This window comes from Myodes glareolus, chromosome 19, assembly GCF_982192425.1.
Source record: "Myodes glareolus chromosome 19, mMyoGla1.1, whole genome shotgun sequence".
Lineage (NCBI taxonomy): Eukaryota > Metazoa > Chordata > Mammalia > Rodentia > Cricetidae > Myodes > Myodes glareolus.
Genome location: NC_142044.1, coordinates 3,537,138 through 3,561,416, shown reverse-complemented (window position 1 = coordinate 3,561,416; position 24,279 = coordinate 3,537,138). Strand labels below are relative to the sequence as shown.

The window sequence follows — 24,279 nt, the reverse complement described above, 5'->3', positions numbered from 1 at the left end:
AACGCCTTATGAAGAACTTAAACCTTATTATTGATCTGCAGTTTTGAAAATATGCCTTTTAAAAAATGTCTGTGCAGTGAGATTAACTTTTAGCTTTGAAACTACCAGCGTTCTCGTGCTTGGGAGGCAGGGGCTGGGAAGACAGCTGCCAGGCCCAGGGCAGGCAGTCTTTCAGCCTGTGCCACACAGCGGGACCTTCTCCAAAGACAAAACAAATGGAGGCTTTGTTTTTATGGCCAATCCTTCCTCTGATATTTTTCAAAAATATCCTGAAAGATGACATTTGAATTTTAATAGCTACTTATATTTATTGTCTCAGTCTATCCCTTGAGTCAGGTAAATACTTGGGAGAAAAAAAAAAAAGATGATTTACCCTCAGTATTCACACACAATTGGATTATTCAGCTCTGATTTCTTTTTTAACTTCTGATCTCACTTCATGCCTGACAAAATTCAGGCTCTGGTCCTTTCCAAAATAGTAATAATAATAAAAAATTGTATTTAAAAAATGTTTTTAAGGCAGGACCTTTAGCCTAGCCTGGCTGCGTACTCCTCATGTAGCAGAGGACAGACCATTGAACTTGCTATCCTCCTTCAAATTCCAGTATGAGCCACCATGTCCAGTTTCACAGATGTTCTTAATACAAAGTGCTTCTCACTTCTGGGTTTAAGTATTTGGAGTGTGTAAATTTATTTGTCATTATCATATATAATAGCACTAGTCATTGACAAAAGGCTATTTTTTTCTTTTTTAATTCACTTACTTTATTCATTATTATTTCATTCGGCTAACTCTTACCAAGACTTTGCTATTGTATTTGATTTTCCTCCTAAAATATGACTTTGTGTTTATTTGAAAATGTGTTTGGGTGGGGAGTCTGCTGGGGATCAAACCCAGGGCCTTGCACGTTCTAGGCTAAGTGTTCCAGCCCTGAACTTCATCCCCAACCTAGCAGTGTCTCTGTGTTCCTTCCTTCCAACCTCAGCACCTGATGTGTGACACGTATAAACAACTATTCAATAGACATTCAAGAATAAATGAAAGAATGAATCCTTTATCTCAAACACAGTCACAGTAATTCATGGCAGCACTGGGAATTATTCTGACATTCCAAAACCCCCTGGTCCAAGTCCTGTTACTTCCTTTGAGCAGAGCCTACACACAACGAGAGGAAGTGACAGCCGGGGTCTCAGGCAAACCTCTGTCTCTGCAACAGGCTTTGGGGCTTCCATGGATTTGTTCCTCTCTCTCTTCTCAACCTTTTATGCCCATCCTGACTCTCAACTTGCTCTAATAAGATAATCAAGCCCTCTTTGTCAGCAGCTGAGTGCTTCCTTTGTAAGGCTCGACCTTCCTACTGTGTCCCCCCTACCCCACCCCTCCCTGCCCCTGCACTCTTGGCTCTACAGAGGCTGCTTGCCTTTCTTTATTTACGTCTCAAGCACGTGGAAGGCCAGCTGTGATGGGACAGCCGCAAAAGAAAGGTGACCTCTTCTTGTCAAGAGCTTAGGCTGTTGTTCTTTTCGCAGTAGTGGGACGGCTTGTTGTGTCTTGTCTTCCTCTGGCCACTTGTCAATGGCTGCCTTCCTACAGGCTTTTTGACGGTCCAAGGATGAAGCCGACCAGCAGTGTTAGTCTGATTACAAGGAAGAAAGGAATCAACGTTCAGCAAATAAGTAAGGCATGAACTCTGTGAACCTGAACCACAAGAAGGTAAAGCTGCATCTGAGGGGCCCAGAATAACCATCTCGCATCCTGGAAAACAGGTTCTGTTTACATGTCCTATGTGGGTGCTGAAATATTGAAATAGTTCAGGAATTCTGAGGATTTACGGCCGAGAAAGGATGGGAACTCCTCCTCAAAACACCCTTATGCTGAGAGAAACTACTCTGGAGGGGACCGAGGGAAGGAATATGGAGTGTGCTCTCAGGCCTTGGGAAAATTTCCTGTCTGGTTCCAGGAAAACTGCCAGAAAGTCACTGATGCTCAGTTCCTTCCCAGATGCCTATTTTGCTAGAAAGTGCAGAAATAAAACAGTATTTCTTCTGCTATACACATATGTATGTACGCATGCATGCATGCATGTATGAACGTATGCATGTGTGTAAGCATGTATGTATGTGTGTATGTATACCGGTATGGATGTATGCGTGTATGTGTGTATGCATGCGTGTGTGCATGTATATATGTATGCATGTATGTATGCTTTAGACATCTAAACTTTAATGAGTTCCAAACATTCCCTTCACTGACTCTTGGGCACTCCGGGCTAACTCAGTCTGCTGACTTTCCTCTCTAGGACTGTCTTCTGAATGGTGAACTGATGACTTCTGAACTCTAAATAACTGTGCTTTTGAAACCAGAGGCTCCTGCCTACCTCTACCTGCCTCAAGGACTCAACGGTCAGGGTAACACTTGCTTTTCCTCCCCCTTTCCTTCCTTCCTTTCTTTCTCTTTCCTTGCTATTTTTGCATGGATAAGTACCTCTCCATAGAAATGATGCCTGAATTTGGATAAACCTCTGAATATTACAAAATGATACCTTAGTTTTGGACCTAAAGGGAACAGGCAAAACCTGACCCTATAGGCTGTGGATATAGCTTAGCAGGAGAGTGTTTGCCTATTATATACAAGTCACAGGTTCAATTCCCAGCTGAGAATAACAAGGGCAGTGGCCCATGATTGTAATCCCATTACAGAGATGGGAGCATGAGAATTCAGAGTTCTGGGTCATCCTATGCTACATAGTGACTCTGCAGCCACCCTGGGATACATGAGACAGCAATTCTTTCTTCTTTCCTTCTTTCTTTCATGCTTTCTTTCTTTCCTTTCTTTTCTTAATGGGGGGTGTCCTGTGCTGTGGAAAAATTCTTCTATACACATGAACATGTATTACTCTAATTGGTTAATAAAGAGCTGATTGGTCAATGGCTAGGCAGGATTTGGGGGGCAGAGAGAATGCTGGGAGCCTGAGGAGTCTCAGGAGGCACCATGAGATGCAGAGCGGGCAGGATGGGAAGTGCATGCATGAGGTAAGCGAGCCTCGGGCAGCACACAGATTAATAGAAAAGGTTAGGTTAAGTTGTGAGCTAGATTAGAATGAACTTAAGTTATAGACTGAGCATTTGTAGTTAATATTAAGTCTCTGTGTGGCCATTTGGGGAGCGGCTGGAGGGACAGCACTGAGTGTGAACTAGACAAAGTCTGCCTACTGTCCTCACTCTGTAGCTGCAGCTGGCCCCAAACCTGCTATGTAAAACAAGCTGGCTTAGAACCCACAGAGCTCTGCCTGCCTCTGCCTTTGGAGACCTGGGATTAAAGTTGTTTCCTATCATGACTATTGGAAACCTTGCCTCAAAATACTCTCTCTCTCTCTCTCACACACACACACACACACACACACTGTGGGGCCCAGGGCAACCTGGCCACACATCCACACATGGGACCCAGGCCATACAGCTGCCGTGACAGGTAGCACAGGGTTCCAGGAAAAGCCATAAGCTGACACCACCCAGGAAGGGCCAGCATCTAAAGGGAAGTACCTGGCGGTCCAACCATTAGATGAGTTAAGATCACCAGATGTCTCTGAGTCTAGGACTCACCTATTCCCCTTTTGCCAAAACACACTAGACAAATGTCAGTCAGTCAGGGTCCAGAACCCTGGAAATCCCCTCACCCCAACCTCTACTATGATTTAAAAAAGAAAAAACCCTACCCCATCCGGGCTGGGCACTCTCTGCTCTGAACCTCGGCGTCGGACAGACGGAGTCCAAGCTGAAGCCTGGATAAAGACTTTTGGCTTTACATACGAGTGCGGACTCCGTGTTGGCTTTGGAGGGGACCCCGTGATCTGGGCGCAACCACACATACACACACACACACACACACACACACACACACACACACAGAGAGAGAGAGAAAGAGAGAGACAGAGAGAGAGAGACAGAGAGAGAGAGACAGAGAGAGAGAGAGACAGAGAGAGAGAGAGAGAGTTTAAATTCCAACCCATTTACTGAATCAGCATTTACAAATCCTAGGAAAAGTCACACTGAAATACCCAAGGTTGAAAGACAGCTGTTTCTAAGCCGTGATGAATCGAGCCCAGAACACAGAGCTGCAGATGGGGTCGAGTGGACCAAGCAGCTAAAACATCCAAGTTATGCTTTGCCCGTTTATCAGAAATGACTAAAGAACCAGAGAGAGCCTCTGATTCTTGGCAATGGAAGTTCCATGATTGGAGTAGGGGAAGGTGTTGTAATGGAGGCCACTCAGGGTGGACAAACAGAAGCAACTGCTGGATTCTAGGACGAGAAAGGGAACTTGGCTCAGCACCTCCTCTAACTGTAGTAGTGTCTATTTCTAAGCTGATACTCAGACAGGCAGAGGGAATGTCACCCTCTAGAAGGAACTTCCCTCACTGACACATAACAGGGTAAACAGTCACCAGTAATTGTACAAGGAACGGAAGGCTTGTCTGTCTGAAGACTCCAAGGAAGAGCATGTATCAACCACTGTGGGCTAACAACAAACTGTAGAGGCTAGGGATTTAGATCAACAGCAGGCCACTTGCCGAGCAAGGCCAAGGTCCTGGGTTCAGTTCCCACCTTGGGGGATGAGGAGTTTTAGTGTCTGTGTTCTCAATAAAATGCAAGAGACACTCTATTATCAACAGTGACTGCATAAGAACAGGAGAAAATGACAGGCATGGCGTCCCATGCCTGTAGGTAGAAGAGTAAGGAGTTCAAGGCCAACCTAGGCTGTTAAGGATGTTTATTAATTAATTAATTAATGGAACATGGATAATAGTTCACCCTGCAGAGAGGTGGAGCCCCGTGAAAGGAAGGGAGAGCACCCTTAAATAGAAATTGTGACTCTGACCTGTTTTCTCCTCATTTGCCAGCTGAGTGGTAAACAGGCCTTCTCTGCCGGACCCACAGCAACAGGGCCAACTGTGGGGGGACTGATATACCCTTGGAAATGAGTCAGAATCATGAGTCCTCCTTTCCTTCAGGCATTTTGTCACGGCTTTGTAAAATGAAGAGATCCACTGGGCATGCGTGTGTGTGCGCGCGTGTTGCAGCAGACGTGTGTGCATGGGTAGAAGTGCCACAGCCAGATATCAACAGGGGCATCTTCCTCAGTTGTTGGCAATGGTGCCTGAGATACTTCAGCCATGCTGTGATACCCGAAGATAGCATTGCTTGCAGGAGTGCACGAGATAAGGGGAAGAGGAAGGCCAAAACAAACAAACAAACAAAAAACAACAACAAAAAAAACGCTGGATAGACAGCATACTGGAAGACTGGAACCTTGGGTGTAACAGTAACACAAGCATCTAGGGCTACACGGGGTAGGAACTGGAGAACCGCCATAAACGGTTGCCCATGCATGCTTAAGCATTGCTGGGGCATAGATGATGGCGATGATGATGATGATGATGATGATGATGATGATGATGATGATGATGATGATCTTCTTGGGTGACTGACCCTGTCATACAGCAGCTTCCCGCTTGAGCAAGAAATTCAGTCCGGCAGGGAAGCTCCTTCAGGCAGAAGGTAAAGAACTAAGAATTGCTCCAGGAAGTCCCTGAAACTGACCAGATTTTCTAGGCCTCTCCCTCCCCAAGAGTAAACAGTAAAGCTGCAGAGAAGACAGAGCAGCCACGTGGTTCAGAAAGAGGCAGAAACCAGTGGCGCTGCTGTGGAGAGGCTTAGGTCAACTCAGTTACCTGGGCAGGACCCTGCTCAAGCTGCCCAGGGTTCTCCAGACCCCACGCTGGGGTGGACTTGGGAGATACAGCCATCTTTGAATCCTTTCTTTTGCTCTTTGATTCAAGCCGGTTAGCGGTGGCTCATGCCTTTCATCCCAGCACTGGGAGGCAGAGACAGGTCTGAGTTCGAGGCCAGCCTGGTCTACAAAATGATTTCCAGGACAGTCAGAACTGTTACACAGAGAAACCCTGAAACAATAACAAACCCAAACCAAGACTCGTTGATAACCAACTTGGATTTTGGTGGTGTTCGTACTTAGGTCTGTCATGGGCTCTCTATCTTGGGTGAGCATGTGTGTGTTGCATCTCCATAGGAGAAGTCTGTCACATGACACTCTCTGCCTAACTTTTTTAGCAATATTTTACTCTTTGAAGTTTTCATGTTTTATTCCCTCTAGTGCCTCCCCACTTCTTAACCCAACTTCACATGCTCCTGTTTTTGTTACTGTTACTCCCACCACGGGAGAATAAGATCACCACCACAATTTCTGAGCAGGCTTTATTAAATACTGGCCAGGATGACGGACACTGGCCAGGTCCATGCCCGGGACTCCCAGAGAATGGCTTCGAATTATCCTAGTCGGCGCTCTTAAAGGCAAAGCGTCCAAGGCTGTGCACTCGCTGCCTTTGTCCAGTGGGGGTAATCACACACCTTGATGTACTTCCTGCCTACACTCCTCCCGCCTACTTGTGATCAGGTACATCCTGTGCCTTGGGGCAACCAACCTTGTTCACAGAAATGCAAGTTGTCTTCCATGAGCTCCCACCTCTCCAAGACTTTATCTGTCCTGGCAGTTGGGGCTTACAGGTTAGAGGAATTTTTGTTTTACAAATCTCTTAAGCACAGTAATTATAACAAAACATAATTTAGGCTATCACATTATTAATAACCTCCTGAGTCTAATTAAGGCCACATGCTAGGACACGAACAGCCTATCAATGGCCATATCCTCGAAGAAGACCACCGCTTCCCCTCTAAGCAGCCATCCACTCCCAATACCTCCTCTACTAAGGTGAGGTCTTAGGAGCCCCTTCATCAGCCACGCTGGAATTTTTGACTGGCTTGATCTTTCATGAGTCATGTGCAGTGACCACAGCTGCTGAGAACTTTGATGTATTCGACAGCCTGTCTGTCCAGAAGGCAGCATTCCACAGCTCTCCCCATGGTTCACCAGCATGCACAGCCTTTCCAAACCCTCTTCTTCAGTATTCCCTGAGTCTGGGAGGGGAGAGAGACTGACAGGTGATTCGACCACAGTAAACACTCCTTTACTCATCCTTGGCACTCCAAGCAGGTCTGTCTGCATTAACCACCTAACCACTGCAAAGAGAAACTAACCAAAGCTGAGAGCAACGCAAATTAAATTAGCGGCACAGGGAAGCAAGATTCCAGAGGTGCTAAGCAACTCAATTCTGCCTTATGATTTGAGCAGGGTCTCTTACTGAACCTGGATGGCCAGAAAACTCCAGGGATGCTCTCGTCTTAATCTCCCCAGTGTGCTGGCCCAGAGAAAGGGACCTGAACTCAGTGGTACTTGATGAACTGAGTCTACTCTCTAGTCCCTAACAGAACCTTTTAAAAAGCTTTTCTTAAAAATTGCCAACCACTGTCATAATTTCCAGCTAGTCAACACTGAATGGGTACTTCATGAAAATGCAGAGTTAGAGTTGAGCCAATTTGGCTTTCTTGGCTTTTCGCCTTAACATGGAGGTAGGGGATTTAATCTTGGACACTCATGTCCACTAAACAGTAAGTGTTCTCACTCACCGAGCCATCTTTCTGGCCTTTTAAAACTCAATGTACACAAAAACCCAATATTAACCCAAAGTTTCAAATATCACAGGGCTGGAGCCTGGGATGTCGAACAGAATGAATGGTATGTAGAGCAGGATTACTAGGTACAGAATGAACCAGGTATGGTGGTGCAGGCCTTTGTTCCTAGCACTTGGGAAGCAGAGGTGGGCGGATCTCTGTGAGTTTGAGGGCAGCCTGGTCTAGAAAGTGAGTTTCCCAGAATAGCCAGAGCTGTTATAGAGAGAAAACGTGTCTCAACAAACAAAAAACAAACAAAAAAAATAGGTACAGAATGAAACATTCAGCAAAGCAAGACCAAAGCAGCCGACAAAAGAATAAAGATGGCATCAAATAAGAATCAAAGCAAGAAAGCAGTTTGAGCATTAGAACAGTGTGATAAGTGTAGGCATTAGTACAGTGTGAAGTGTGAGCATTAGAACAGTGTGAAGTGTGAGCATTAGAACAGTGTGATAAGTGTAGGCATTAGTACAGTGTGAAGTGTGAGCATTAGAACAGTGTGAAGTGTGAGCATTAGAACAGTGTGATAAGTGTAGGCATTAGTACAGTGTGAAGTGTGAGCATTAGAACAGTGTGAAGTGTGAGCATTAGAACAGTGTGATAAGTGTAGGCATTAGTACAGTGTGATAAGTGTGAGCATTAGAACAGTGTGAAGTGTGAGCATTAGAACAGTGTGATAAGTGTAGGCATTAGTACAGTGTGAAGTGTGAGCATTAGAACAGTGTGAAGTGTAGGCATTAGTACAGTGTGAAGTGTGAGCATTAGAACAGTGTGAAGTGTGAGCATTAGAACAGTGTGATAAGTGTAGGCATTAGTACAGTGTGATAAGTGTGAACATTAGAACAGTGTGAAGTGTGAGCATTAGAACAGTGTGATAAGTGTAGGCATTAGTACAGTGTGAAGTGTGAGCATTAGAACAGTGTGAAGTGTGGGCATTAGAACAGAGTGTGAAGTGTGAGCATTAGAACAGAGTGTGAAGTGTGAGCTTTGGAACAGAGTGTGAAGTGTGAGCATTGGAACAGAGTGTGAAGTGTGAGCATTAGAACAGTGTGCTAGGCATTAGTACAGTGTGAAGTGTGAGCGTTAGAACAGTGTGAAGTGTGGGCATTAGAACAGTGTGAAGTGTGAGCATTAGAACAGAGTGTGAAGTGTGAGCATTAGAACAGAGTGTGAAGTGTGAGCATTAGAACAGAGTGCAGCAGTGTGAGCATGAAAACAGTGTGTATTGAGGAAATAGCCCTGTTCTGAGGTCATTCTGAAGTCAATGGATAGCTGATCTTATCAAAATAAGATTAGTTTCTCACTCTTTTTTGAGACAGCATCTCATTATGTAGTCCTTCTGATTGACCTAGAACTCAATATGTAGACCAAGCTGGCCTCAAACTCACAGAGAACTACCTGCTTGTCTCCTGAGTCCTGGGATAAAAGGCGTGCACCGCCATGTCCAGGAATTTCATTATTTCTTTTCCTCTTTTACTATTTCCCATTTTCTCTCCCTCTCTCTTTTTTTAATATAGAATCTGATCTAGCTGGAGGTGACCTTGGATTTTTGATCCTCTGTTGTGTAATAATCTTTTTGTACATAGTGAAGATGTGTCACTTTGAATACTTTAATAAAAAGCTTACAGCCACTACTAGCAAAGCAGGATTCCCGAACACAGAGGATACTGGGAAGGAGTCCCGCTAAGACAGCAGGAGGCCCAGAGGAAGCAGGATGGGTAGTACAGAGTAACGGTAACCAAGCCATGAGAAGAATGTAGATTAAGATATGACTTAGTTTACGTTATAAGAGCTAGTTAGAAACAAATCTATCGGACAAGCTTTCACAATAATAAATCTCCATGTCTTTATTGCAGAGCTGACAGTCCCGCTACAATCCTCTTTTCTCCACTTCCTGAGTGACGCGCACGAATGTGTCACCACAACCACTGCTGTGTGGCACTGGGAATCCAACCCAGGGCTTCAGGTATGGTGAGCAAAACTCCAGCAACTGAACTAAAATACAGGATGAACCAGCCATCCTCAGATGCCTTGGTCTGCTATTTGGTTGGCAGATTTGGGATCCAACCATAATCCTGGTAGGAAAGATTTATGGTCCAGGTCCACAAGCAGAGGGGCTTCACCTTGTACCCCACTAGTGAGCAGTTCGTCAGTGGGCCACACCTAGCTTCAAGAGCCTAGACGGGGACCCAACTGTGGCAACAGGAGAGGCAACTTCAGTGAGCAACATGTCTCGCTTTTCCTCTCCTTGCTGGGTCTGGACAACGAGAACATACACCTCTGTTTGTAGCCCACTCGTTACTCTCAATCACTGCTCTGATGGGACTGGGAATTGTGTCCAGCTTAGTAACCTAAAGATTGTCCTTCAAGATGACAAGGCGAGATTGGCCCCTTCTGACTTCAAAGCCCTTCACACTATGCCTTGTTCAATGGAAGGGATTCAGAGGTGAGAGTGTAGCCTGCCGGAACTGTTGTGCCACTGAAAAGATCCCCTTTCCCACTGGGAACGATGGATTTATGTGAATTTACTTGGGCTTTCTCACTCTGCTGTGTAACATAACTCCAGAGAGATCATTAGAGTCTTCCGGGCAGGAAGAAATGAATAGTACTATCATGTATATCTTGTTAGTGTTGGGCTAACACATGCTAATCCCTGAGCTTTAGACTTGCCGCTTTTAATAGCATTTCACTTCGTTTTTCACTAGTCTTTGAACACTGAAGACATCTACCACCTCACCGTTCCCAAAATGTAATACAGTAACACAGCCTGGAACAATGCTAAGAACACACACACCTCTGTGCACACACATTCATTCCTCAGCCCAGATAATGTTTTTATTGCTGATATGTTATTACTGCGGCTATCAAGGCACAGAAGAGACAATCGAACAGATGAAGACTGGAGTAGAGAAGAAAAGAGAACATATCAGGCTGCTAGTCAAAGTCTCCAGGAGCTCCCCAGAGTTCAAGTCCATAGGTTCTGCTTGCTTTTGCTACCGGCTATTCCTTACTTTTCAAAATACCTTTCACCAGGACCGTTCATGGCAAATCTTGCCCCCTTGAACAGCCTTGTTATGCCTTTACTGAGTAGACATGTTGGTTTGAATTTGTAAAACCTAAAAGCACTTACTGATTTAGTAAAACAAGCAAAGAAGCCTTGTTTATGCACAAAGTAAAAGCCTAAACTAGCTACTTCCTAAAGCAAGTCTTTCATCTATGCAGAGAAATCTCTTAACTTCCCCTGAGGTGTATATTCCATATAGACATGTATTACAGACATTAACAGCCACTGCCATTTTACAAAAGATTTAACCTAGTACTTTCTGTCAAATTTTGAGCGCCTACTACAGAACTGGAAGCCTGCAAGCTTTTGAAATATTCGTCATTCTAAGTGAGTCACTCCCTGAAAGAATCCACATGACAGCCAAAGTAAGTCGACTTCAGGAGCTTGGAGATAAAAACCTGCGTTACTTTGCTCATCTATTCAGCACTGCTATGAATCTATTGATGTGGAAACTCGGGGGTGGGGGACGACGACACTAAACTGACCTGGTCACAGGCAACTCTTGCTGTCACTTCAGGAGAATTATAATTTGTAGGATAAGCTTGTGGATCAGACAATGTATCCAACATACCGAGTTAGGGAAAGAATAACTTGCCATGGAATCTTCTGGAAGAGTTCTGGGCTGAATTTCTGAGGGTTTCCCCCAGTTGTGCTTAGTGGAGGCCCCCCGGCAGGTGCTCAGTAAAGGTGCTTTAGTGCAGAGGAGCACATTTAAAAGGGCGCAAGGGCAGATACTTCATTTTGAGAAGGCATCCCTTTCAGCTTCCGTCTACTGGGTGGAGATCTTGCGGGTTCAGGCACCTGCAATTTCCGCTCTTTTCCTTCCCCCTCTTCCGGGCCTAGGCGCCCCCGCTCCTCCCCCAGCGAGCGACCCCCTCCCACTGCCAGCTGGGGCCCTAGGAACACTCTTCCGAACGTGGCTTCCAGGACGTTTTCAGGGAACCTGAAAGGGACGGGGGCCAGAGGGTAGCCCGCGGGGAGCAGCTCGCTTGCAGTGTCCTCGCCCCAGGTTAGGCTCGCACCATCACGTCCAACCCGCCTAGCCCAGCCTTTGCCCGCTCCTTCCGGAGACCACCATTGTTCCCCGCGGCTGCCACGGTGCGGGACGCCGAGCTCGCCATTGCGAAGGGCAGGGCGGTCTTTCCAGCCTCGCGCTTTCCCCAGCCTTAAAAGGTCTAAGGCCGCTTCCTGCAGCTCAGCAGGTAAAGCGAGCGGTGGGCGGGCGGGCGAGCCCGGGGAAGGTAGCGGAGGAGCCGCTCGCCTTGCTCCCGGGGACCCTGATCACAATGCCCTGGCCGCAGAGCCGCAGTCATTCCCGCCGCGGAGAGAAGGGCGGCCTGGAGAAGGGAGAGGGTGGGGGAGGGTGGAGAGATGCGAAGGTCCCGGATGTGCCTACCAGGAGCGGTGGTGGGGGCGGGGAGAGGCTTCCTTCCGCGGGCCGCAGGGGCGGGGAGGGAGGGAGGGAGGACGGACAGGCGGGCCGCTCGCTCGCGGGGGCGGCGGGGAGCTAGCCGAGCACGCGGGGTGGTGAAAGGCAGGGTCGGGAGCGCGGCTCGGCTCGGGGACGCGCTCCCCTCCGCTCGCCTCGGGCGCGGGCGGGCAGGAGGGCGAGCGGGGCGGGGCGGGCGCGCGCCGGGGAGCGGCGGTTGCGCTGGGGCCGGGGTGCTGTGGGCACCAATCAACGGTTGCCATAGCAGCGTTTGACGTCATCGTGCGTGTGGTGCCCCTGCTGCCGGGGCTAGTGATTGGAGGAAACCCCGTGTCTGCGGAGCCGCTGTAGCCTGTGAGCAGCCAGATCAGGAACAGAGTCTCAGCCTCGCCGCCGCCACCACCGCCACCGCCGCCGCCCAGAGACTGCCGAGCCGGGTCCGTGTGCCGCCACCCACTCCGGACACAGGTGAGGAGCCTCCCGAGCTGGCCTCCGCTCCGTTCGGCCGCTCGCCCGCCGACCCGACACGGGACTCCTTGGAGGAGAACCCGGGCGGCGGCTCGTCTCCGGGCCCCGGACCCCGGGCAGGCTCCCTCTGCCGCCCCCGGCCGCTTCCTTCTGCCTTACCGGGGGCTGCTCACCGTCGCCCCATCCTGATCCCCGGGGTGGTGGGGAGGGGTGGCGGAGGAGGCGCCCACGCGTGAGATTCCCCCCTCCCCGGAGCGAGAGTGACCGCAGTCCGCCCCCGCCTGGGGCACCCTGCTTCCGCCCGCGACTGGGACTCTGGGCCGTGGCGCAGGTGAGGCCGCCCGCTCGCTCACCCGCCCGCTCGCCCCCACCCGCGGCGGCGCCCCCTCTTCGCCACCCCTTCCCCCACCGCGCGGGCGTGAGCAGCCAGGTAGCGCGCGAGGCTCTCGGGTGGGGCTCGCCCGCCGGGGACCCGGGACCCGGCCACCGTGCCCAGAAAAGGACTCTCCGTCGGGTGGGGGAGGGGCGCGGGGGACCCCGGGGTGGGTGGGTGGGAGGCGAGCATCCTCGGTAGAGCCGCGGCCCCGCGGTGGGGGGCTGCGCCCGTCTGGGTGGGGCAGACCCCGCCCCTCCCCCTCCGGCAGCTGTCGGGGGGCTGCAGCCGGGCTTATCCCGGCGGTGGGGGACACCCCGGGAAGGGAGCGGGGTGTGTCGGCCGCGGTTCCGCTTGTGCGGGCGCCGCTGGCATCAGGGGGCCCCCCGGGGAAGGGCGATCGGCTCTTCTCCCCCCCCCCCCTTCATCCGATGGGGCGGGCGCGCGGACCGCTCCTCCCCTCCCTCTGCTCGGGTGGGGGGTTCGCAATCGGAGGAGGTTGGGCTCCTTGACACAGTTCCGCCATGACAAAGAGAGAGCCGGGGACTAGCGCGGAGGCGCGGGGCTGGGCGGAGCCAAGGAGGGGAGGTGGTGGCGGAGGGCGCGGACGCAGGGACCGGCGCTTTCGGTTCGCCCCACCCGCCGGCCACGGGCAGTCAAGGGTTAAGTGGGTGCGGCGAGAAGTCCCGCAGTCGAGGGGCGAGGCCCGGCAGCACCCGTTTTCCTGTGAGAAACCTAATCCACTTCCCCTTATACGAGGAGCTAGGCTGGGGAACGTTTGTCCTGGGCTTACATCATTTTTTTCTATTGGAAGCCACCTTAGCCAGAGACCATGTCTGATGTTAGATTTCCAGATTCCTGGAGAAGTGTGGGTTCCCAAACTTATAAATAGTTAATGCTCTGAAGGTACCGTGTCTCTAATTTACCTTAGCCCAACGCTTGTTTCAGTTGAGGCTACTTCTCATTGATAACCAAAAAAAGGAGTTGCTTTCTGGAAAGGTGAAGGGAAGGATGTGATAATCGCCACGGTGGGTGGCAGGGACTTCTGCGGATCTTTAGCAGCGCATTCAGCTTGTGACGTTCATTAAAATTTATTTTGTGGGATCTCTGATTTGACATCGTTTAAGAAAAAAAATGAGCAGAGATAAATTGAAATCTAGGTAATTTTTAAACGAGTGAAAGAAAATTAACTGAGAAAACGTAGGAACAGGTAATATAAGTCGTGACTGCTAGAAATGAAGGGATTCTACATCTGAACTGCATTAATGATATCGATCCTCCCATGTCTTGGAGATTTCTTCATGCTCATTCATAGTAGAAATCGCATTATGGGAATTTGCTACATAAGTACATATAACAAATGCCAAATGCCGTATAAATAAATGGATTTGGTCTTGGAAGTGATCCCTAGTGCTTTTATAGTCAAGATGTCTTAAAGCAGCAATTAGTCATTTTCTTGATAATTTTTATTCTATGATAGCTGGCAAATGTTATAAGTGTAGTAGATTGGGGTTGGGGCAAATGCTAAGTAAAATATAATCACTCCTGATAAGAATATATCTGAATTACATCACGGTGACATGACTCATAATTCTAGAAACTAATGGTTTTTATAGGTAGGTATCCTAGGTCCCTGTCTGGTGTGTCCACACATGTGTGTGCGAGCACACGAGAGAGAGAGAGAGAGAGAGAGAGAGAGAGAGAGAGAGAGAGCGCGAGCGCACTCAATCTGCTTAAGTGCTGATCGGTTAGTGGTATTGGGATCAAGTTGAACTTTTAACCAAGGAAAATGGGGGGGTCCTTTTGTTGTTCATGTTAATTTTTAAGAAAACAACTTTATTGACTACATGGCAGGGCCAGCAGGCTGAGCAATGACAGGGCAGCACTGCCCAGGCTAAGGGTGGGTTTTGAGTCGCTCCTGCCCATAGGCTTCGATCTTACCTGAAACAGGGATCTTCTGAACAGCTTTACTACCCACTGTTAATATGCAGAGTATGCTAATTTTGGGGTTGATGGGAGGGAGAATCTTTCAACATAGCTAGATTTTTGAGATAACTTGTATACATTTTTACAACAGGTACAACGAGCATCTCTAATAGTAATTTCTGAATATTCCTTTTCTTCCCTTTGCAGAATATCCAGTTATGGATAAAAATGAGCTGGTGCAGAAGGCCAAGCTGGCCGAGCAGGCTGAGCGATACGATGACATGGCAGCCTGCATGAAGTCCGTGACTGAGCAGGGAGCCGAGTTATCCAACGAGGAGAGGAATCTCCTCTCTGTCGCTTACAAAAATGTTGTAGGAGCCCGCAGGTCATCTTGGAGGGTTGTCTCGAGTATTGAGCAGAAGACGGAAGGTGCTGAGAAAAAGCAGCAGATGGCCCGGGAGTACAGAGAGAAGATCGAGACCGAGCTGAGGGACATCTGCAATGATGTGCTGGTGAGGAGCCTTTGCTTTAACTTCTTGTAACAAACTCAAGAGAGTACACACACACACACACACACACACCTTTAGAAATTGGCTGTTGCAAATTAGAGATTCCCCACGTGTTGTTTGAAAGATAACTGGGATAGTTGTAGATCTTTTCTGTAAGATCACACAAACCATTCCACTGATGGTTTGTGTTCCTGTAGTGCAGGTGCTAATAGTCACACGTGTGTGTGTGGTGAGCACAAGAATTATTACATCCTCGTTGTTTGTAAGGAGTGTGGTAGACTGTGCAGAAAGCCGGTTTCTAGGTGCTCGACTGCCTTTGTGTTACAAGTCATTGACAAACAATGCAAGGCAGTTATGTCTAAGTGTTTGCACCTACTGTGTTGAAAAATTGTGCTTCTGAGCTAAGAGAATTAAACACTGCATTTGTGTATATTTCCTATTTTTTAAAGTGATTTTTTTCTTTTTTTGATTCAGAAAATTGAGATTATCTAATAGGCCAACCAATTAAATTTCTGGGGCAGGACCCATTTTCTGACCCAGGTCAAGGTTCAACCTTCAACCTCAGGTCGGTCCTGCTGCTGTGAGTCTCCTAAATGCTTAACACCTAGCAGCTAGGAGTCCTAAGACCATCTTTAGTGACAGAAAGGCTTGATTCCTAAATTGAACTTTTTTAAAAAAATATTGAATCCATTTTAAGATTCAAAAAAACTATGACACCAGGCAGTGGTGGAGCTTTAACCCCGCACTTGAGATCCAGGCAGGCGGAGCTCAGTGAGTTCCAGGACAGCCAGGACTGTTTCACAGAGAAACCCTGTCTTAAAAAAACAAAAGAAAAAGAAACAAAAGAAAAGGCTCTGAAATCACAGTCTTAAGTGGCTTTTTCTTTGGGTCCAGTTTTATTTGTTTAAGGGATTTCATAACTGCTACTTTACCAAAGTTGTAAAGTGCAATATTGAAGGCAAACAATTTATGTATATTAAAATTAGGAAATTAAGAGCGTTTAAAATTTGGAAAAACATCTATTTCATAATAAAAACTGTTGGGTTTGTTTCTGCTTTCCTTGCTAATTTATATATTACTGGGTTTATTAAGTCCTTGTGGGTTTTTTTCCTCCCAACTACTGGTTTCTACTGCGGTTTTAAAGGGTATATTTAACAGACGTAATTTCTCATAAAGAAAAACATTTTAGGGAGAAAAGGGACATGTTACATTTGTGTTCTGTGAGCTTGTTTGCAACTCAGGTAGGTGTTCCAGTATTCCCTCAGCAGGAAATAGAGAAGTTCTGGAATTGTGGAGGCTTTTCCTAAGGAAAGACTTAGCAGCTTCAACTGTGTCCTGCGGGGCGGGGCGGGGATCTGTAAATAGCTCCTCAAGGCTGTACAGGGTTCTTCTCACATCCTGCCTACACGCGTGCCTCCTTCAGGAGAGAGCAAGCTTTCACAAGGCCTAAATGAAGTTTTACCTTGAGAGCTTAATTTCTTTACCATGTAAGTGGCTCAGAGAATTATAAACAAGCTTTTACTTCTAGTAGATTCTAGCTCTGGTTGTACCACACATGCTCAAATATGGTTTGACAGATTCTGGAGAAGAGGACAGTAGGTCGGTGGTGCTGCTGGTGTTTCAAGGCTGTTTGTGTTTTCAGTTGGAGAAGGCTCAGGAAACACCTCAATTTAAAGTGAACTTCTAGGTGTTACAGAGAGGCGATGCCTTCTTAGAAATAATTTTCATATAATCCCTTCCTCCTTTCTAGTAAATTAGAGTGATATATAGTTGGTACTTCTCTTAGGAAAAGTAAGTACACCATTGTGCTTTATGAGTCATGGGTGTGGTTTCTCTCTGAGAAAGGTGAGCCACTAATCTTGCTGATCCTGCCACTGGCTGGTAGGTAGCCTCGGTGCTCTGCTCATCCCCTGCCTCGTGCAGCCTCGTGCTAGCTGAGAAGAAGCATTTCTAGCTGTCAGCACCCGTTCTGACCATGGGCACTGACGCTTAATGCGAACCGGTGAAAGGTGGACCCACAGGAGGGATGTGTTACCACGTACAGAATTAGGTGTTAGTGTGTCTGTCAAACACGGGCTTTTCTTCACATAGGATGTACTCCAGCCTTTTCTTCCTTGTACTATTAAGTGGAATCTGCATGCAGTATTGAATCTGATATAGTATTCCTTTCTTTTTTAGATACTTAGCCCAAATTCTTCATGAGAGGACCCCAACACTAGAGATAATTAAGCTAAGGCCCCAACTAGGGTAGTTTATGTAAGTCATAATAAAATGAATTACTATATACTAGAAAGTCTCATTCAGTCATTCAGACTTTAGAATACCTATGGTTTTTTTTTTTTTAATTTGAACTACAATTTGCAGTGTGGTACCTTGAGTCCCTCTAAGAAAACTGAATTCAATTCAGTAGGAGTAGTGGGGGCTGTTTTTATCTCCAGCCCTCAGAATTACTATTTATTAATTAGTGGAGGAACAAGATAAGAAAACCAGGCAGCTTTTTTTTTTTTAATGTAGGTATGTGTCTTGAAGTTTAAAATTTGCTATGTAGTCTTGGTTTTTAGTTGAAAATCTCTAGGTGACTCCTGTTGAAATTCAGGATTCAAGAATTTTTACAATGGTTGGAACCCATCTTTACTGCTTTCTAGATAGTATTTATATGACTTTATTTGCGGCTTGGTGTTTTAACATTCAGAAGAGCTAAGGTGATGGTCTAGGTGCTTCCCAGGAAGAAGTAGTGGAGTTGTCGGGAAGCCTTCCTCGGGCATTGACTGTTTTCATCTTAGGGGATAGCATTCAGTGAGGGGTTTTACATAGATCGGAGTCTGAGATAAAGAGAAAATGGGGGTGAAAGAAAGCGTGGGAAGGAAGGTGGTGCTGGTTTGAACCACCCTTGACTAGACCAGAGTCTAGTTACCTACCTGTCCTTTGTGAGCAGCACTAGGAGGTTAGGGTGTCTGTGAGACGGGGGCGTGGACGCTCAGAGGACGCCTGGGAAAGCCCAGCAGTGGGTGGGGGGTGAGTTCAGGTGAGAGTCAGAATGCGGAATACGGCCCTAGAAGTCACAGCCCGAGGAAGAAGGTTGGCTTCCGAAACAGTGAGCTAGCCCTTAGAAGACATTCCCTTTCTTTCTAGCTTATATGTTTGAATTGAGGTTGGAAATAAGCTGTGTTAGGGTTGTATGAACTTACAGAGGCTTTTTGGGTTTTTCCTTAAGCACAGTCGGTTTATCATTGCCGTACATGATCAGCATGTCTTTTGGAAGTGGCACGCAGCTGCTTCCTAACTGGTAACTGATAGTCCAAGTGTGTGGTCATAGTTGGCTTTAACCGTTTGCTTTTAAGTAAAGCAGACAGGTGCCCAGTGCCTGGTTTTTCAAATGGGATCTAAACCCATATGCTTTTCCTGCATAGCTCAGTTCAGAAATAGTTTTCTTACAGATCTTATCTTCTATAAGATAGTTAAAAATGAGAACTTAAATGTTTGATAGCCTGTCGGTTCAGAATGTCGTTTTTTTCTAATTCTTTAGTTGTCCACGAACATCTTACCATACTTGTATTTCATTAGGAACTTAATATTCGGTAATCATGGCAAGTATAATGGCATGACTGATAGGAATTTAGTGGTAAGTACTGGGTTCGTTCTCGGTAAGCTTGTGATTGCTTTTAGAAACCAAGGGGCAGTGGAGTAGTTGGTAAGCCTAGCTCATCTCTGGCACTTTATCCAACTTTTGGGCATTGATGTTTGTTATGAAAAGAATTTAACCAATTAAGTAATGCCAAATTAGTGACAGATGAAGTGAAGAACTTCTCGTTTTGTAAAAACAAAACCCCTTTCAATAATTTCTCTCAGAGACGGTACTAGGAAGAGAAGTGGGCACTGATCAGATCTTGAAAGATCTATTATGATGTTAGGTAGAATTGAGGATGTCCGAGGTCGTGGAAAACCTCTGACACAAAGAAACAAAGAAATGACACAAGCTTTGCCTGTGGGAAGTAGGTAAATATGTGACAAGAGTTGTCTTATAAATAAATTTAGAACTTGGGGAGGCAGAGGCAGACTGAGCAACTCAGGCTCCATAGTGAAATCCTATCTCAAGACCCCCACCCCCCAACAAAGGGAAATGTAAAGGAACTGTATTTGTTGCTTTTCTCATTGTAACTTTGGGGAAGGAAAGGAGGGTTATTGGGGCTCAACCATTTAAGGGTGTGGTCCATTATAGTGGCAGGAAAGGAGGGTTATTGGGGCTCATCCATTTAAGGGTGTGGTCCATTATAGTGGAAGGCGAGCAAAGCAGCCTGTACCGTTGTGTCTGTAGTCAGGTAATCACCCTTCTCATGGGATGGTGATGCTGCCCACATTGAGTGTAGGTCTTCCCTATTCAGTTAAAACCTGAAAACAGTTTCACAGCAGTGTCTAGAGGTGTGTCCTTGCTGTGGTGAAACACCATCACCAAAGCAACTCAGGGAGGAAGGAAGGGTTTATTTTGAAGACTTTCGCTGGAGGCAGAAACTGATGCAGAGACTGTAGAGGGATGCTGATCGCTGACTTGCTCAGCCTGCTTTTTTAGAAAATGGTGTTCTCGACCTTCCACACACTGCAACCCCTCATGGTTCATGTTGTGGTGACCTCCACCCATTTTGTAACTACTTCAGAACTGTAATTTTGCTACCACTACGAATCATAATGTAAATATTTGTGTTTTCCAGTGGTCTAAAGCGACTGCTGTGAAGAGGTCCTTTGCCCAAGGGGTCATGGCCCACAGACTGAGAACCACTGCTTATAGACCCTAGGATCACCAGCCCTGAATCCCACCACCCAGAATGGACTGGGCCCTCCCCTGTCAACCACTAATTAAGAAAATGTGCTCCAGCTGGGTCCTAAAGGGGTATTTAGCTTATGAGAAGTTTACATAAAACTAGTTGGGACAGTTGGTCCCTTGTCAGCTTGAGACACAATCTTTGTTGAGCTGTAGCCTCCCTTTGTGATCACGTGACTAGCAACATTACATCATAAACATTTCAAGTTTTTAAAGTCCCACCGTCTTCAAAAATTCAGTCTTTTAAAATCTAAAATCTTTGTAAAATTCCAAAAAATCTGTAGAAGTTGTCTTTTAACTGTGGGTTTCTGTAAAATCAAAAAATAAAAGTTGAATTTCTTTTAAGAAGGAACGGTCAGGGCACAGTCACAGTTGAACCAAAACCAACCCCGAAGTTGCATAGGATTCACTCACCGTCTCTGGGGCTCCCCCCACCCCACACCAGGTGGCTCCACCCTCTCCTGCACACACAGCTGGCGCCACTCCTGCTGCTGGCCTTGGTGGTTCTTCTGTGGTGCTGGCTCTCCAAAGCACTGGGGTCAGTTGGGCTGCACTCGGACCTCTCCTGGGCTCCTCATGTTCTCTGCCTCAGCTTCTCTACATGACCCCTTCAACTGCTGCTGAAGCTGCCCCTTGGCCAACACTTTCTCATTGTGCCGAGCCTCAGCTGCTCTCCATGGTTCCTTCAAAGTCAGTACCACCTAGGTGACTCTTAAACTGCCAGGTTCGGCGGTCAACTGGTCCTGCCTCGACTGCCTGTGGAGCACAGCTTCCGAGTGCCCCAGTTATTCCACCCCGGTGGTTCTGCCGGCCTCTCCTTAGCCACTGCTGATTTCTCCGCACCGGCGCACCAACATCCGTTGTCCCCGTAAAGCAAAAGGTTTCACTTAGATGTTGCTGGTCTCTTGTTATCACAGCTGACTCTTCATCTCCAGCTGATCTGATACAGAATCTTAATTTACAATAGCAGCGTACAGTGCCTCCAGTATTGATGTAACACTGGAACCTCACAAGCCAGGCCTCCTCCATCTACATCTCTCAACAGTTTTCTTCCCAGCTCTCACCTCACCCAGCTTTGAACACTTGGTAGCTTTTCGCTTTAAGAGTTCCAAAGTCCTTCCGCAATCCTCCCCAAAACAACCTGGTCAGCTCTGTCACAGAAATATCCCTGTCCCGGTATCAGTTTCTGCCCTAGTTAAGGTTACTGTTGCCATGGTGAAACACCATGACCAGAAGAACTTACGGAGGAGGGAAGGGTGCTTGACTTACACTTCCACATTGAAGGAAGTCCGCGCAGGAGCTGATGCAGAGGCCATGGAGGGGAGCTACTTACTGACCTGCTCCCATGGCTTGCTCAGCCGGCTTTCTTACAGAACCCAGTCATCAGCCCAGGGATAGCACCACCCACAATTAACTGGACCCTCCCCCATCAATCACTAATTAGAAAAATGCCCTACAAGCTTGCCTACAGCCCAGCCTTAACGAAGACATTTTCTTAGTTGAGGGTCCCTCGGGTGATCTGCTTGTGTCGAGTTGATAATTTTTATTTTCTCCTTCTGCTCTTTAATAATAATTTATATACTCATGTTACTTGTGCAGAACTGGATTTGGCTTCTGGAGCATCATTAACCTATGAAAGAGACAGGATATTCTAATCTTGTGAGTGGCTAGCACATAGGTAGCATAGTCTAGAATATAGCTAGGCCTTTGTGTTAGTGACAGTACTGAATAGTGTACAGTTTTGGTTCTAGAAAAGATGATTTGGGGCATATTTATGCTGAAATGTCGGGTATTTAGAGTCAAAGTTAAGGATGTTCTAATGTCAAATTATAGTAAGCTTCTTAAGTTTCTCTAGGATGCTGGGGATCCTGCTGTGTCTTCCATCTTAGTCCCTGTAGCCTTTCTGTACTATGACAGTTTCAAGTTAAGGGTAAATAGAGCTTGTGTTTGTGGAGAGGGGTCTTAGGACAGCTGTCTCTGCTCAGAGCCAGGCTCCCAGTCCTGCTGCTGCTGGTCCTCCGCTGCCGGCTTGCTCCTCCCACCTTACACCAGCCGCACTGAATGATGTTTCTAAGTGTAAATTTGCTGAGTTGTCAGAATTTTATTACATTTTCAATCTGTGTGTGTGTGTGTGTGTGTGTGTGTGTGTGTTGCAGTAATACTTTGGGGAGTCAGGACAACTGGAATAGTTGGTTCTCCCTTCTTAGTCACATGGTCAGGCTTGGCCTCTGGCTTACAGCCGTCTTACTGACCCTCATATCATAGATTGTTTTCTCAGCCAAGGCCTGGCTGTCTCTAGTTGGCCTCGGAGTCTGCAGATGCCACTTAAAAGCTTGTGTGCATTGTACCCTATCCTTGTCTGATCTTAATGAACAAAAACAACATAGATCTTTTTTAAAAAAAGATTTTATTATTTTATGTGTGTGGGTGTTTTTCCTGTCTACCTCTGTACCCTATGTGTGTCTGGTCAAAGAGTAAAGAAGAGAGTGTTGGATCTCTTGGGACTGGAGTTATGTACTCCAGTTGTGAGTTGCCATGTGGGTGCTGGGACTGGAAGCCAGGTCCCCTTGGCCACTGAACCCCCCCCCCCCCCCCCCCGGCCACTGAAAAGACCCTTTTACTGCTATGGCTCATCACTGACTTGGACTTGAGACTTTCATTGTCTGTTCTCAATACTGTTAAGTACATTTCTTACCGTGATCTTTATAAAGCTTTTCCTTCTGCACATTTGTTCATCTTTGTCAAAACCCTATAAAGCCGTATTAGCTTCAGTTGGCACTGCCCCTGATGCCAGGATTGCAGTTTCAGCTGCAGGGCCTGAGAGCTTCTGATTCCTTACTCTGATTCCCTACCATCAACACCTACAGACACCCCGAGATAGACTTTGGGAAAATGGTCAGAAACCTTGAGGGGTCCAGGAGGAGGGATAGGTGTTGATTAACTCCTCAGGCTTAACTTCCCAGGCTGTTCTAAGTAACACTGCATTTGTGAGAAAGACCTTCAGCTGGGAGATGGCTCGGTGGTTAAGAGCCATTGGCTGCTCTCACCATGTTCCTTTGGGTTTCTTTACTGTTGCCCTCATGGTGGCTCAGAGCTGTCTGTAATTCCAGTCCTAGGGGTTCTGAAACTTTTTTCTAGCCACTATTGGCATTGGCATCAAGTGTACACATGGGGCACAGACAAACATGCAGTCAGAACATCTATATTCAAAAAAGTAAAGTAAAAATACTAATAAACATGGATGCTCAGTTTACAGTGACATATGTGGGCCACATGTCACCCAGAGACTCGGATTGAGGCTCTCTGGAATTGTTCATGCGACGGTAGAATTGAAAGTTGAGATGAGCAACATGGTTGTGTTTAAGCTTGCTGTATTTATCAGAACCGTGCTCTTTGTAGGAATGGTGTTTCCTCCAGTTGTCCGTAGTTCTCACGTGAAGGGGTCACCACCAGAGCTGGTTCTTTAGCCTAGCGTGAGGATAATGATCTGCGATTCTGTCTTAATTTCTGTGATTCTTTATACATTTCTATGGTAAGGACTGACTAAATTGGCACAGGTTATGCAGATTTAACTGACCTATAGTTAATATTTATTGACCCATTGTGTAAACCCTGCGTCCTGGAAAAAGGCTTGTCTTGTCTGGACAAAGTGGAAGGATGTAAGGCAGGGGAGCTGCTCCAGCGTTCTTTGAAGGAGCTGATAGGGAGCCAGAGTGCTGGGGGAGGGGGGGTGCAGATTACTCACTGGGTGAAGGGAGAGGAGCTTGTAACATACATGGAGCTCTGGATTCATCCTCAGCACAGCCTAATGGGTATGGTGGTGCCGTGTGAGATATTTGTACACTGCGTGAAAATGCATTGCTGTGATTGGTGTAAAAAATGTTAAACAGCCAATAGCTAGGCAGGAGGTAGAGGCTGCCTTGGCAGAGAGAGAACTGGGAACAAGCCATAGGCTGAGCTGTCATAGTCTCTGTGTCATTATGAGCTGGCTGGCGGGACAGAGAAACACTCACCAGTGGTGCATGCCTGTAATCCTAGCGCTCATCTTAGGACTGGAAGTTGAAGAACGCCTTGCACTACAAGGCTAGTTCAAGGCTAGAGAGACTG

At 47.0% G+C, this 24,279-nt stretch overlaps 2 protein-coding genes across 2 annotated transcripts in view; one reads left to right on the top strand and one right to left on the bottom strand.

Moving 5' to 3' along the window:
- Positions 1-1,396: 1,396 nt before the first annotated feature.
- On the bottom strand, positions 1,397-13,447 carry LOC125415229 (uncharacterized). Its single transcript, XM_087898816.1, has 4 exons — positions 13,409-13,447; positions 12,779-13,289; positions 12,048-12,702; positions 1,397-1,637 (listed from the first exon to the last, which is right to left on the bottom strand). Coding segments are annotated over exons 1-4 (1,206 nt in total). The 3' UTR covers positions 1,397-1,636.
- Positions 12,412-24,279, top strand: part of Ywhaz (tyrosine 3-monooxygenase/tryptophan 5-monooxygenase activation protein zeta) — a 23,959-nt gene continuing 12,091 nt past the window's right edge. The window contains exons 1-2 of the mRNA XM_085679096.2: positions 12,412-12,548; positions 15,055-15,359. Coding sequence (XP_085535222.1) covers positions 15,066-15,359 — 294 coding nt within the window. The 5' untranslated portion in view covers positions 12,412-12,548; positions 15,055-15,065. The remainder of the gene's footprint in view (positions 12,549-15,054; positions 15,360-24,279) is intronic.